Consider the following 15824-nt stretch of genomic DNA (forward strand, 5'->3'; position numbering starts at 1 on the left):
AACCAAGAGTGTTGAGAAGTAGACGACTAATTTTCCATCTGAGTCCGTTTCAGGGGTCCACGTAGGACAATTGTCCACGCAAGCAAGAAGCCTACGTGGACCGGGGGAGTAAAGGTGCCCAATCATTGCCAGCAAAACCAGGAAAATAATTGAGTTTCTGAGCGATTTGGCTGCCAGGTAGACTTCTCTTTCAGTCGTGGGCACAGACTGAGTTTTTTTGGAGTATGCAACTGACCCCTCTGAAGAAAGCAAGAAATATGTATTAAAAAACAGTACAAGTGGATCAAGGATGAACAGAGACCCAAGTCAAATTCCTGAGAGAGGATTATGTTGCTGACTGGACATGCTGCAGTAAACATTTTTCCTATTGTAGAAGAAAGAGTGTAGCAGGTCCATACGAAGGTCAGTACCTGCATGAGACCCCTGAACAGAACGCCATTGGGCCGTAATAGCAATCTCCTGGCATAAAAGCCTCGCTCGGATAAAGTCACTTTTAGTTCGGGTGATTCTACCCCTCCTGCCAGGTGCTGCGGATTTCAAGGTCTCAGCGTCGCAATGTGAACAGGGTTCGCGGCTCTGTGGGCCCTCGTCTCGCACAGCCACAGGTGACTGCGTAACATCCTGGTTTCTAACAGGGGTTTGCGAGAGCTTGGCACCGTTGTCGACAGTCGGAGTCGAGAGCAATCTCTGCTTCATTGCCTCTGTCGAGCACGAACCGGATCTGTGCCCTGCCATCGTCGAATATTCGTCTACCGGCTGTGGTTTTTTAAGACTGGATTTGCTCGATTTGGTGACCTGCGGCATTCGCTATACGTGTTGCAGTGCCCTGGTTGTCGTCGCAGGGACGGAGTCGGGGAGGTGGAGCAGATCCGAGGTTGAGAGGTTCGTGTGGGTGTGAAGATTGATGTGGAGGTTTCGGACGTGAGATTCGATAGCCGTAGGCGGGTGGCATTGTGTTTGAGAGCTTAGTTTGGAAGGAGAGCAGGAGAGACGAGTCAGATCTTGCGGACATTGAAGCGAGGAGGAGAGTGCGTGACTGCATGTGGAGCTGGAGGTGAGTGTGTAGGTGCAAAGGAGGTTTTACGGGAGTGGCGCGTATCGTTTCGCCATGGAGTTCTACTTCTATGCAGTGTTTGCAGTCCAGGCGATGGTCTTGGTTGCCTTGGAATTCGGAAAGTCGGGAAAGGACCAGATAACGACATCCCCTGCTTTCAATGCATTCAAGAACAACTATCTGGTGGTCTACTCGCTCATGATGGGTAAGAAAAATGCTCGATCATGCCGTCTCGGTCTCCCTGTCTCACCTAATTCTTTTTCTGCTAAGGAGTTCCTGCTTCATTTTTCATTAGCAATTGGATTTTGGTGCTTTGTGTCCTCTCACGTGAAATCTCAAAAATGTAGTAAAATTTTGTGTTGGGCGCTGAAGCCGAAGTTCCTTTCTAGATATTGCATCTTTCTTAAGAATATGTTTTTATTGAAACTTGCCATGTGAGGCATTGATCTAGTGCTTGCTTTTCTATTTTCGTGGTGTTGGGATGGAAATAGTTTCAGCCGACGCTTGCACAGCGTCTTGATCACCTGTTTTCTTGGAAAAGTTCATTATCTTTGTGGTGCTGTTACATTTCATTGACCTAAATGTTGCTTGCAATGTACGATAGGAGATTTTGGTCATGCAATAAGTCCTTCCGCACTGCTTACCAATTTCTTGGCTCTGTTTTGGGGCTAATAGTTGATGCCTATCATGGAACTCGTGCCCGTACTCGTGTGAGGGTTTGTATCATTTACCTTTCAGAATGTGAGTATCATGGATTTCGCCACTGAATGGACGGCGTGACTTCTGGCAGTGGCTTTCATGTACACCTCCAGCATTTTAAAATTTACCTGATTGGAATTTATCCGCATCATTTTGAGACTGAATCAATTGTGCCCTTCAGATATTGCCTTTATAGAGAATTTAGCACTCCTGTCCGATTTCTACATCTTCGGTTTTCTTGTATATTTCTTCTGTTAATGAACTTGTTGTTCCAATTTTTACTCTGACTAAGTCGTATTTACGTAATGGTCGGTCTGCGTTGACATTGCAGAATTCAACCAGCATTTTTTGTTGTTGTTGTTGTTGTTGCCAGTTTAGTCTTAATGTTTGAAGCACCTTCACTTCTCTTTTTCTTTGAATGCTTGTGATTTAGCTAGGGCAGCGAAAATCTAAGCGTGATTCTCCGTCTTTCCCTGTCGTTTCGTTTCACGTGTTCAAGAGGGACCCAAAGTAAGTATTTGGATTATTTGCTCAAAGCTCATAGATCGTTATTTATGCATTGAAAACTTTATTCATGTGTGCAGCGGGAGACTGGCTGCAAGGACCATATGTGTACGCTCTTTACGTCTTCTATGGATATGACAAAGGTGACATTGGCAAGCTGTTTATTGCTGGATTTGGTTCCTCAATGCTTTTTGGAACCATTGTGGGATCACTTGCGGATAGATAGTAAGTATTTATTTTACCTTCGCCTTTTCATCAGGGAAAAATATTTCAATCTTTTAAAAAAATGAATCAGGTATTTATTCAACGTACTTAATCTTCACCTTGAGGAGATATTCTAGGATGAGTACCGTATATTTAGGCCTATAATTTAGAGCTTGTTTACTTACTTATCCACCTAGGATCAGCGCACTTTTGCATTTGCATGTGGCTGTTACCATATGAATTCATGGCTAGATTTTATTTTATTTTATTTTATTTTATTTTTTAGTTCTATTTATTTACATTTAACGAGTCTAAAAATTCTCTGTGCAGGGTATGGTTTATTTGTTCCTGTTTAGTATTATGAATATAGATCAAGAATGCAGCATGATTAGTATTGTCGAATGTAAGAGAAGCTAAGCTTATGTTCTATATCGTTATCTTGGCGGTCTCTGCTGATATGCATTGAATGTGTCTTTTGTAGTGGACGCAAGAGGATGAGTGTCATCTACTGTATTACATACATGCTGAGCTGTTTCACGAAGCATTCTCCACAGTACAGAGTGTTGATGTTGGGTCGAGTATTGGGAGGCATCGCTACCTCATTGCTTTTCTCATCGTTTGAGTCATGGCTCGTGGCTGAGCATTTTAAGGTTATCTCATTTCTCTATGAGAAATTTCCGATTTTCGTGTAACATTCGAGTAGATGCTTTGTGGCTTTACTTTCAGATTTATTGAGAATAAATTCAGTGATCCACCCTCCGCTAATAGCGTCTCTTGCGTGACATTAAACAGAGAGGATTTGAGGCGCAGTGGTTATCATTGACTTTCTCCAAAGCTATCTTTTTGGGCAATGGTCTGATCGCGATCATTGCTGGACTTGTGGCCAACACTCTGGCTGGAACCTTCAACTTAGGTCCGGTTTCTCCTTTCGACGCTGCAGCGTGTGTGTTGGCAGTTGGCATGGGCATAATCATGTTGACTTGGCCTGAAAATTATGGCGATCAGGCAGAGGGCAAAAACATCATTGATCAATTTACTAAAGCTGCTGCAGCAATTGCTTCTGGTAAGATCAAATGTCTTGACGAATCTGAGCGTAATTCTTCGTCTTCCACAAGTACTTAAACACATATGGTTTGTATCTTAATGCTTTAGATTTCTATTTCTCCTGGACGCTTGTGTGCAGTGATTGTAATATTGTGAGAATTGGGATCTTACTTGTAAATGTTGCTATGCAGATGAAAAGATTGCTCTTTTGGGTGCTATCCAATCCTTGTTCGAAGGTTCCATGTATACATTTGTTTTCCTCTGGACACCAGCATTGAGTCCTTATGATCAGAAGATTCCATTCGGCTTCATCTTCGCTACCTTTATGCTTGCTTCTATGCTAGGAAGCTCCTTAGCATCTCGGCTGATGTCACGTCCGAATTTGAGGGTTGAGAGCTACATGCAGGTTGTGTTCGCCGTGGCTTCAGGCTCCCTTTGCCTTCCGGTCATCATTCAAGTGAGTCCTCATCAGCAGACATTACATGTGTTCTTCAGTTTTTTTGAAGAGCCTTTGTTTTTGGAATTGTTTTTATTGATTCAGGACATATAAACTGCAAATTTGAATGTTTGTGCATGTCACTTTAGTAGTGGTAATAAGATCAATCACGAAAGTCCAAGTGGCGTCATCTAACATTGGTGGGGAACATGGCAATGACAGTTTTTCCTACCTGATGAACGATCGGAGTCCATGACTGTTGGCGGGCGGATGAATCTGCTCGGTTTTTGTGTTTTTGAGATGTGTGTGGGAATCTTCTGGCCGTCCATCATGAAGATGAGATCTCAGTATATTCCGGAGGACTCCAGAAGCACCATCATGAACTACTTCCGAATTCCTCTCAACATTTTCGTGTGTATTGTTCTGTATAATGTAAGCAACACTGTCTGCGACCGCTTTTTTTTTTGCATTCTGCTTTCCTTTGTATGAACAAGAATTAATTTCATTTTGTGAACTTATCGTGCTTATATTATTTGCAATGTCAAACTCATCACTTTTCCCATTTGTTCCAGGTGAGCGCTTTCCCCATCAGTGTGATGTTCGGGATGTGTGCTATATTTTTAGGCATGGCAGGAGTGTTGCAGCGGCGGCTCAGGGTTGTATCTGAAAAGCACTGGAATAGTACGTGTCATTTCCCTCAACTTCAATGTGTAGTATCTTCGATGTAGTTTTTGCCAGTTTTGCACGAGATTGCGGGGCAGTGGCAGGGTCGTTCATCCGCAATCGCATTGTTATCCCTTGTTATCCACTATGTAGGTTTTTGAACTGTGTTAGGTGTTGGTGGATATGTTCGAACTAATCCCTCGAGCATTTTTACGTTCTGTTTGGCGTTTCAGTAATTGATTGGACCTCTTTTATGTTTCTTCAGGGAATTCGGACGTCTCCGCTGAAGAGAAGTTGCGTGATACTGAAGCAGAGCCCCTCAATATTTGAAGCGGACATAATACCTGAGTGGTATTGTAGAAGTACAATTTCTTTTGTTTTCTTTTTTCTTCTTTGTAGCAGCTGTAAGCCAGCTTTGTGTTAACAACTGGGTGTGGGAAGTAGAAATGTAGAATGACATTTTGCTGCTTTAAGCCCCATCTGTATTGAACTTAATTCATTTCAGGACATTTCAAATCGTATCTGTCAATCTACAAGATACTCAAGCTTATGTCTAATCGTTCCTATGTATTGCAGCTCATTAGAAAATCTAGTCTATCAATCACAACCGCAACCACCCAATTGGGAATTTCTAAGGGTGGCATTCCGATATGAATATCAGCCAAGTTTCATTTTGAAATTTCTAACTTTTTCCTTTGCTCGATTGTATGGTTGTGCTTTTGGAATTTCTCATTTGATGCATGATTTTTTCAGCATTTGGAAACGTCTTCCAAATGCTTCCTCCGGAAAGTTTTATTCCAAACTTGTTGCCTTATGATCATATTAAGGCATACCACCACCAATGTATGGATGAGTCCAACAATTTTACTTGAACATTGTTACATTAGTTGCAGCCAACTGTGGCAAGTTACAAAAAAAATACATGCTCTCTTATTGCACTAGTGGAATAGAATATATCAGGTTTAGGATTCAAGATGGCACAAGAAATTCTGCACCAACCAATGGTTTCATATAGACCTATCATTGACTTCTAAAACTATGATTGTGACATTTTACATCTTGTAGCAATTTGCAAGTTGATCCTACTATTGAAACATAATTTACATAAATTGATTGAATGAGATTATATCCATAATTTGCTAATTTTTCTTTATTGAAGAACAAACATTATAAAGTCATAACACTTAGCATCAGTAAGATTGCACACGAAGAGTATAGAGTAAGATATCTCTCACTTCAAACACTTGTTACTTATAGGTGGTGGTTGTTGCCTTAATGGACAACTTCCATCCTTTGATGAATATATCCATCCAACATTCTATCGAGACTATCTAATATTATCTTATCTACTATAAAAATATATTTTTAGTATATTCTATATATTCTTAAGATCCTTGGTCCTTTCATCTATTTTTATCTTTTGACCTTTTTACCTACAAAGAGCCAATCCTTTAATCAATAGTAACTTATTTAAGCTAATATCTTCTACAAGATGACTTATTCTACTTTTATTTTTACTTATTTATTTTAACACTCCTACTTTGCTATTCGTCAAAGGCTTTCAATCCTAATGTCTTTGTTAATATATGATGTCTATCCTTTATTATTACTTTTTTCAACAAATTAGCAAACATGTCTTCTATTGCACAATACTTCATATCAATCACTCTCATTTCAATCTTTTCTCTTATGAAGTAGTATTGAATGTCAATGTACTTGGTCCTCGAATGATGCTTTGGATTCTTTATAAATGTAAGACATCCTTGATTGTGACACTCCATTAGAGTTGCTTTCATTTGCAATATTCCAATGTCTTCCAAAAGTTGCCTTAACCATATTGCTTCCATTGTACCATGGCTTGTTGCCATGTACTCTATCTCCATTCTTCATCTTATAATTATTGGTTATCTCTTACAATTCTACAAAATAGCTCCTACTCCAACAAAGAACACATATCTTATTGTTGATCTTTTATCATTTGCATCTCCAACCCAATCCGCATCATAATAACCATACAAATTAATGCTATCACCTCCAACGCACAATTTGAAATATAAATTTCCTTTTAAATATCTCATGATCTTTTTGATGGTTGCCTAATGGATTGATCTGGCATTTGACATGTGTTGGCTCTCAACATTCACTGTATATGCAAGATCCACCTTTGTGCCAATTATTGCATACATAAGTAAATCCACTACTGCTTTATATGGAACACCTTGTATTTCACCTTCAACTTCAGTAAATTCTTCATCCGTGAACTTCATCAACTTCAAATTGGTCTCCAAAGGTGTTCAAATAGGCTTACATTCTTCCATGTTGAATTGTTTCAATACTTCTTTAATGTACTTACTTTGGCTCATTGTAATGGTCTTTTTAGCATGATTTCTAACAAACTCCACTTCTAAACAATATTAAAGCTCTTCCAAATCACTCATCTCATGCTCTTTTTCTAACTTTGCCTTCAATCAATCTATTATCTTCATAATATTCATTAAAATGATCAAATGATCAACTTAGAAGATGAAGATTAATATGAACTCATTTGATTGCATTACATATAAAGAATGATCAGATTTACTCCTTAAAAATCTTTCTTTCACAAAGAATATGTCAATGCATTGGTACCATGCCTTTAGAAATTGCTTGACTCTATACAAGGCTTTCTTCAACTTACAAACAAGATGTTGTTTGCCTTCTTCTACAAATCCTTGAAGTTGCTCCATGTAAATATCTTCTTTTAGATTTTCATTCAAGAAAATCGTCTTCACATCCATTTGATGCATCTTTAAGTCCATTGCTACTCCAATTGCAACAATGGTTCTGATGGTAGTGAATTTGGCCATAGAAGCAAATGTCTCATTGAAATCAACACTAATAACTTGTAAGTAGCCTTTGGCAACCAATCTAAATTTATATCTCACAATATTACCTATTGTATCCTTTTTGGCTCTAAACACCCGCTTACAACTGATTAAAGATTGATTTGGTAGAAGTTAAGTCAATTTCCATATTTCATTTTCTATGAGTGATTTGTACTCTTTTTTTATGGTATTTTTCCACTTCATAACATATGTGGATTTCATTGCATTACACAAACTTAATAGATTAGCAAAGAATGTAACATTAATATGTTCTTCACTTATTTGAAGAAAGATATTCTTCCACCAAATACCAAGTTGTTTTCTATCTTTCAAAGGATATCTCCTTTCACTTGATGAAGCTTCATCTTCTTTTATTCTAAGGTTTCTTGTAAGCTTCTTCTCTCTAAAAACTTGCTTCTTCACATTCAAAGATTGGTACTCTTCATCATCATGATCATCATCTTCAACATCTTCATTGTCTTCATTGCTAGTTTTAGCAATTATAGGCATACTATGATCTACCTTCTTTGGCTCTTCATCTTGATTTGAATTTCCACCATCATTAATGTCATCATCTTCTTTTTCTTTCTTTGTTGAAATTCAAGATGTGTCTACAAACAAACCATTACTCCCATTTAGATACATCTCCAAGTGCTTAGAAGCATTCTTATACTCCAAAAATTCAACATCACGACTCTTGAAGATCTTTTTGGTTTCTAAATACATAAGCTTATATGCCTTCGTATCTTAACAATATCCAACAAATACAAATTTTGTATCTTTTGCATCAACTTTGAATCTCATACAATTTGGTACCTTTGTATAAGCAATGCATCCAAAAATCTTCATATATGAAACACAAAGTTTCTTACAACTTCAAGCTTCTTGTAGAGTCATTGATATGAGTGCATTTATTGGGCATTTATTCCCTGTATATAGTATATTTACTACTACTTCCATTCAATAATCATATCGAAGATTTTGTGCATGAAGCATACTCCATATTATTTCTACAATGGTGTGATTTATTCTTTCAGCAACTCCATTTTGTTGTGGAATATAGGAAGTAGAAGATTGTCTTATAATACCTTGAATCTTCAAGAATTCATCAAAAAAATTTGATATGTATTCACTTCCATTATCTATGTACAACACTTTAAGTTTGTACTCACATTCTTTTTTTAGAAAAGCCTTAAACTCCTTAAATCTTAAAAAATATTTATTCTTAGCTTTAAAGATATAAATCCATATTTTTCTTAAAAAATCATCAATAAATATGACAAAGTACCTTACTCCTCCAATTAATGGTATCTTTATTGATTTACAAACATCAGATTGTAAAATCTCCAACAATTTGGTAGCATGTATTGCAATTCTTTTTAGAAATAAAGCCTTTTGTTATTTACCTTGTATACATCCTTCACAAGCAAGTGTCAAGGCATTGTAGTTGAATTGACCAAGATCCAAGCCACTTACCATAGAATAGAATTCCTTCATACTTTTGACATTCAAATGATCACGTCCTTAATTCCAAATTTTAAATTTTTCTTAATCTTGTGGAAAATCAACAAATACTGCCACTTCTACTCCATTCACCTTTTTATAATTGATGAAGTAAAGATTGCCATCTCTAAGGCTTTTAGCAACATGTTGTCCATCCAATGTCTTTACATAACATCCATTCTTATCAAATTGAATCTTATAACCATGTAATACAAGTTTACTCACCAAAAGAAGGTTTTTTTTCATCTTTGGCATATGTAAGACTTCTTTTAATATGATTCTCTTGATTTGGTCATTCATAACAATTTTTACAATAATGGATCCGATTCCAATGACTTCTACCATGCTATTGTTTCTCAACCAAACTTTGGTTTTTCTAAAAATTCTTTATAAATATCAAATGAATACTTATATAGTGTCATGTACTTAGTAGTATTCAAATTTATAATCCACTTAGACATAGTAGCCATAAAAGCTCTTTCAATTGCTATGAAAGCATAGTCATTTCCATCAAAGTTATCACAAGCATTCTTTGCATTCTTCATATTTCCTTCATTAGTTTTGTAGTAATTCCTAATAAAGTGATCTAATTTTCTATAAATATAGTAGTTTCTCATGTTTTTTTTAGAATTATCACGTTGGTGAAAATAGCTACCTTTACCTTGTCTTGAAAATAGAGTCAAATCATCACTTTGAAGTTTTTTTTTTTTTTTTTTTTTTTTTTTTGTCTTGATTACTTCATGAGCAAGCCTTGATATGACATAATTGATGATAAGTTCTTTCATGTTCATAGACTCGAATGCCACAATAAGGTAGTTATAGGACTCAATGTCGTGGTAGAAAGAATTTGCTTTAAGAAATTGCATGGCTTCTCGTTGTTACTAAATGCTCAATCAAGCCTCTAAATAAAGAAAATACCAAGTCTATATATAAAATTGTCCCTATAGGCACAATTATATCAATACATATGCCTTAAGTACCAAAGATCACCAAAAATATGATAAAAATATTATAAAAAACTTGTATATCTTTAAGATAATTTTTTTTCAAAATCCAATAGCTCAAATCTCATGATCGGACCATCCAAAAAAATCCAAATTTTACATAAAGTACTGATATACTTTTCACAACTATCACAAAAAATTTCAACCATAAATTCATTACGGATCTTGAGATATCACGAAAATTCTAATAGTAGCTTCAAATCCTTGCTTACATACATCCATGTGCAAATTTCTTCATATCTCGCAAACTAAATATTTAAATACCATAAAATTTTGATATATGGCTTCTTAACTTAATAACACACACTTCTAAAAATATTTAGTCAAAAATTCTTCAGAAAACTTAAGATATGGCTCCAACCATTACTATCAATAAAATGACTCACTTATTGCCTTTCAATTACATATGTTGTCTTCAATACTCTATAACTTCTTCATATAAACTCCAAAGATAGAAGTTCTTTTACAAACAATATAGATCTTGAAATCAATCTTGTGGCTGCTCCTCTCGATCTCTTAAATCTATTATAAAATTCTTTGTATCTTCAAAATAGCAACAATATGTCTTAAAAAGACACCTTAACTTCAAACGGCTATAACTTCATCACCTTAACTCCAAATCCTCTAAACTTTGTATACAAATTTGTAGCCCAAATCCTAAATCATACTACTCTTGATTATCAAATTTTCTTTTTAAAGTTGCCAAAATCCTTGTTACGGTCATAGACAACCTATTGAATGCCTATTAGACAAGGCCTTTGATCAAAAGGAATAAAAATCTTTATTTTTAGACTTCATCCATCCATACCTTACTTTCATCCCTTCAAATAAGCTTCTTAGAGATTTAGATCTTCATCTTTGACCTCCAATTTTTTTCTTAAATTTTATATTGAATATTTAAATCTTATATATTTTAAACACTATAATTAATATAGATAAACTTCAAAATAAATTTTCTTACATCAATTCTCTTTAAATTAACTTATTAACCACTCTAAAGCACATTAATACTTATAAATATATCATCTATTTTAGTTAAATTTCAACTTATTATAAATAATTACAATACGACATCAAGAAGGCTTATCAACAATGACAACATAATGTCTTTATCATCAATTGGCTTCTCAATAACTGCTAGTTGATTTGCAAGTACTTTTATCTTGTTGACATGAGCTATGAGATCATCTCTCTCTTCCGTCTTTACCTTTAAGAACTTCTTCCTTGTCCAATAAATATTAGCAAGATTTCTACTCTCCTAGATGTCACAAAGAGTCTTCTAGTCTTTTATTGGTTCATTACAAGCAATTACATGTGAAAAGTTGGCATCATCCAAATTTTATGTAATGATGCCAAAAGCCTTCTTTTTATAATGTTTGTACTCCTTTTTTACCTTGGCATCAACATCATCACTTTGAGGCTCTTCACTTTCATCCATAATGTCCCAAAGGTCCAATAAAGCCAACAAAAGTTCTATTTTTTTCTTCCAATGGTAGAAATTGTCACCCCTAAACTTCTCAATCATTTTCAAACTCTTACTTTTATTTGAAGCCATGTCTAAAAAAGCAGTGTATCAAAGAAAAGGAAGAAAAGTGAAGAAATAGCTCTCAAAATCAATAAAAATGTGTTGTTGCTTTAAAAAATCTAAAATAACCTCTTTGTGAATAAACAAGTGATTTCATTCTTTAATCACTTTCAACTTCACTTATAAGACTTCTCACAAGTCTTATGCTCTATCTTAACCTCTTATATAAGCTTTATTATTCCTCAATCATCCCTCTTCATTCATAAAATACTTCTAACCTCATAAAACACTTCTTATCACTATAAGAGGATCTCAATGAAAGTTTATCACATAAAATCACAATATTAGATCACAAATGATGTAAATCAGCAAAGAAATACAATACTAATATTTTAAATCATTATTCTAAAATATCTAACAACCTCTAAAATTATCAATGCACTTAATAACAAGTAAGATCAAAATTACATCAACAACTAGATATAATAATGGAGTTAAATGATATCAAACCTTAATATCAACAACAACCAAAAGATCTAATCCTCACAACAAATAAGACTTCAAAGAACTTCAAAACTCACAACTACATGTGAGTGGGCTCAAAACTTATTGAAGTGCAAGTACTATAAAGCCACAACACTTAGCATCAGCAAAGTTGCACACAAAGAGAGTATGGAATAAAATATCTCACTTCCAACACCCATTACTTATAGGTGGTGACTACTACCTTAATAAACAACTTCTATCCTTTGATGAATATATCCATCCAACATTCTAGCAAGACTATCTATTGTTATTTTATCTATTAGAAGAATATGCTTTTAGCATATTTTGTATACTCTTAAAATCCTTAGTCCTTTCATCTACTTTATCTGCTCCCACAATGCAATTCAGATGAAAGATGAACACCTTGTTATATAACATACATGGAGTGTCATGGATGTGAAGAAAAAGAAGACTTCAGGTTGTCTATCCACCTACAAAATAAGCCGTGAAGGTTAAAGACACTTTCCTAAATATTTAGAAACTCATCTTGCTAAGATTTGAATTTTGTAATTAAACAAATTTCACATGGAAAAAGTGCTAATCAGTAGAAAGTGAGCAGCCCAGACAGATTGAGTATTCTGCTCAGTAAGCATATTTATTCCAAACCTCACGGCTCTGTATTTTCAAGTCCCTCAAAGAAAATATGCTACCTCACTATTGAATCCACATAAAACTAGATACCAAGTTCATGTGGAAAATAAGTCATCGCTATAGGTTCTCACCAGCCAAAACCACTGAGCAACTACTGCCCTCAACACTATGGCCGGGCCTCTGTCGCCAGATATCATGGTCCTAGACAACGGACTCCTTTGCTACAACTCCTGCAGCATGATTCAATACATTGTTCAATCACGAAGATACCCTCTTACAACTTCTCATAACTAAATGATTTCAGGCAGGAAGGTATCTGACAGAACACTTGCGGACACATGCAGACTGCTCATGGTAGATGGCACAGATTCGATGAACACCTGACGGTCATATTTACCTACGCGAGACTGAACGAATGTAGAAGAACAACCGTTTGTAACGTCTACTGCACCGAAACCAGCTCATGATAAGCAGCATCAGACAAAACAACAGGTAATATTGCAAGGAGGCTTCGGTATCAGGTGTTCTCAAGCCCTCCGACACGGTATCCATCCCATGCCAAACTCGCCCAAGCTTCTTCAGCTCTCCGCTCCCGTTGTAGAGATATTCGAATTGCTTCAAAGGCCTTAAACTACTGGATTCAGATATATCCCATGAAGTAGCTGCAATTGTACTGGGCATGCTCGAAAGAGTTTTTGGGAGATTCACTAGAAGTGCGAAAAAAATAGTTGACCACTTTGCAAGCACCTCCTCCAGTTGATTGTAGGATACAGGATTAAACATGCGAAAACAGTCTTCATCTGGAGTCTTTTCATCTCCAAAAATCTCCAATGTAAGTGCAATCGGTACCTTCAAATGTCAAAGACGAACATTACGATGAGATCGAGAGACAAGACTCACTAGAAAATCCTTAAGATGATATGCTATACGAGCTGAAACCATGCTGAAGAGTGATCTGAAACTGTAGTCAACGTTATACTTCAAATCATGCCATACGGTGTAGAAATCATACTCGATGAGACACGCTAGCTACTACATTCCAACCAGCATAATACCACAATGAAGTAAAACCACAACATGTGGATCCACTTATGCAATTTTTAACAAAGCAGCAAATACCAGAACACTGGATAGAACACAAATAAATTCTCACTTTCGCGACGTCATAAATGTAGTCTGTGGCAGTGCCGTGCGAGAGATACCCAACGAAGGCGCCACCTGATCCAACCGCACAGCGCCCTTGACAATGTTGTTCATTGAGTACCTGAAGCAAATTCCTCACTGCAACTCCTCCACTGTCGTTAGGAACCATTTTCTTGTGGTCGTAAGGCATGAATAAAGCTTCCATGCCTGAATGTACGTTCACCCACACCTGAGGAGCAAATTCCTTGACAAGCTGATGCAAAATCCGTGTTTCGGGCTCGCTAAATGGTGCAGTACCTGGATACTCTTCATTTGGGTTATAATCCTTTTCTTTCTTTCCCCAGTCCACTTTCCAGTTCCGGTTTGTGTCCACTCCTCTGCCATTCTTCCTCTCACACAGGTCCCCTGCCTCCACTTTCACCCGCCCATTAACGTTCTCCATTGGTATAATCTTCATCACCGTATGAGGTAGAATATGCGCAAGTCGTGTCCGGTTGTCCACCGTCAAGTTGTGTTCACCTCCCAGCATGCTCAACAACCTCAATGCCAATTCAGATGTTACTAGCTCGCGAGCGTGTTCACCAAAATTTAGCAAGATTCGCAGCTTTTCATCTAATTTGCCATCGAATCCTCCCGGTGATACTGATACCACGGACATTTTTGTAGAGTACCCGTCTACTGTGGCTTCCATCATATCCCGACGCATAATGCCAGGATGGCGGTCCACCAATGCGTCGACTTCGCCTAACAGCTCATCCATCCGATGGTAGATCTGGTAGTCGGGCATTGTAATATTCGCTCTCGTATATGTAGGATTACTCTCTAATTTTCCTTGACACATTTTGCACGTCAGTGCAACAATAGCCAGCAGGAATAGGCTGCACATGCACGTCATTTTGGCACAGTTGCGGGGAATGTTGCAGCTCAGTTTTTTGAGACGACGCTAACAATAGCCATGACTAACTCCAGTAGGGGCAGGAGGGGGAGAAACAAAAAAAATACAAAAATACAAAAATGCATTAAGTCATGAAGTTAAAATTGCAACTGATTTTATCAAACGGTTTCTTCAATCAGACAACTATCAATAAAAACCTTACAGAAATCATACAGAGAACTCACGCCTTCGCTCTTACGATTCCCTAGGTCAAGGTCAAATGAAGTGAAGGATGAGCGTCCAAATCAAACCGAATTATGCATCTGCTGTGACATTCTCAAGAAGAGGACAGCAAATACCCTACCGACAACCGCCGGTTGCATACCGGTGCAAACCATAATTTATTTAACATCAAGAACCGCCGCAAAAGAATATCACGACGTCGCACTTGCATTGCTACTCGAAAACAGTAGAACCTAGAAGCATCTCTGTAGAGACAGAATATCAAAATAAAATTCAGCGATCATCGCATCCAAATTGCAAAAGAAAAAAGAAAAAAGAAAAAAAATGAAACTTCCACGATAAGCCGGCGGCTCTCCACGACGCCGCTAACAACTCCACTGAAACGACCACAATCTGATTTAATACACAAAAAAAAAAAAACGATTCCCCGGGGAGCACAAAAACGAGTTAAAGCAGACAGGCTGGTCAGGGGTCAGAAACCGGGCGCAAAGGATCCCACGCTCACTCCATGGCACCACACTCTCTCTCTGTGAATCAAGGTTCGTAATCTACCTAGACAAACTCCATAGCCACCTGACTCCAGCACGACGCTGCGCGCGCCTCGCGCGAAAGACTCAAAAATCAGTCTTCGTGAGGATGAGGATTCAAAAACGAACGCAAAAAAGAACACAGAAAGGGAACTGACGCATTCACACTGCCGAAGTTGAGGCATAAGATTAACACTGGCTTCTTAAGTGCGTTAGGCTTCGCAAGTGCCATTCTTCACCTAAACACGAGGGAATTCGATCTTTTATTTTTATTATTTTCTTCAATCCCACAAATGGCTGTAGATCCAAATCTAAAAAAAATTATTAAAAAGATTTTTTTTTTTGTATAATAATTATTGAAGAGTATAAGAAAAAATGAAATAAATAAATAAATAATTCA

At 36.9% G+C, this 15824-nt stretch overlaps 2 protein-coding genes across 6 annotated transcripts; one reads left to right on the plus strand and one right to left on the minus strand.

The window, feature by feature from the left end:
* Window positions 1–654: 654 nt before the first annotated feature.
* LOC112273518 (uncharacterized) lies at window positions 655–5125 on the plus strand. The gene is made up of 8 exons (XM_024502411.3): window positions 655–1259; window positions 2338–2482; window positions 2943–3111; window positions 3254–3524; window positions 3697–3962; window positions 4164–4373; window positions 4514–4622; window positions 4870–5125. The coding sequence occupies exons 1-8, from the start codon at window positions 1109–1111 to the stop codon at window positions 4932–4934; spliced, it is 1386 nt and encodes a 461-aa protein (XP_024358179.1). The 5' UTR covers window positions 655–1108; the 3' UTR covers window positions 4935–5125.
* A 7462-nt stretch (window positions 5126–12587) lies between these two features.
* Window positions 12588–15558, minus strand: LOC112273642 (uncharacterized). 5 transcript variants are annotated; one of them, XM_073529592.2, is made up of 4 exons: window positions 15450–15558; window positions 13791–15274; window positions 13035–13486; window positions 12588–12867 (listed from the first exon to the last, which is right to left on the minus strand). In XM_073529592.2, the coding sequence occupies exons 2-4, from the start codon at window positions 14673–14675 to the stop codon at window positions 12831–12833; spliced, it is 1374 nt and encodes a 457-aa protein (XP_073385693.1). In that variant the 5' UTR covers window positions 14676–15274; window positions 15450–15558; the 3' UTR covers window positions 12588–12830. The 5 variants fall into 5 exon arrangements, with proteins under 5 accessions (XP_073385693.1, XP_073385696.1, XP_073385695.1 ...); XM_073529595.2 differs by having other exon boundaries at window positions 13791–13918; window positions 14078–15542; XM_073529594.2 differs by having other exon boundaries at window positions 13791–14658; window positions 15450–15533.
* Window positions 15559–15824: the final 266 nt, after the last annotated feature.

Source organism: Physcomitrium patens, chromosome 20 (genome assembly GCF_059467195.1).
Source record: "Physcomitrium patens ecotype Gransden chromosome 20, ASM5946719v1, whole genome shotgun sequence".
NCBI classification, from domain to species: Eukaryota; Viridiplantae; Streptophyta; class Bryopsida; order Funariales; family Funariaceae; genus Physcomitrium; species Physcomitrium patens.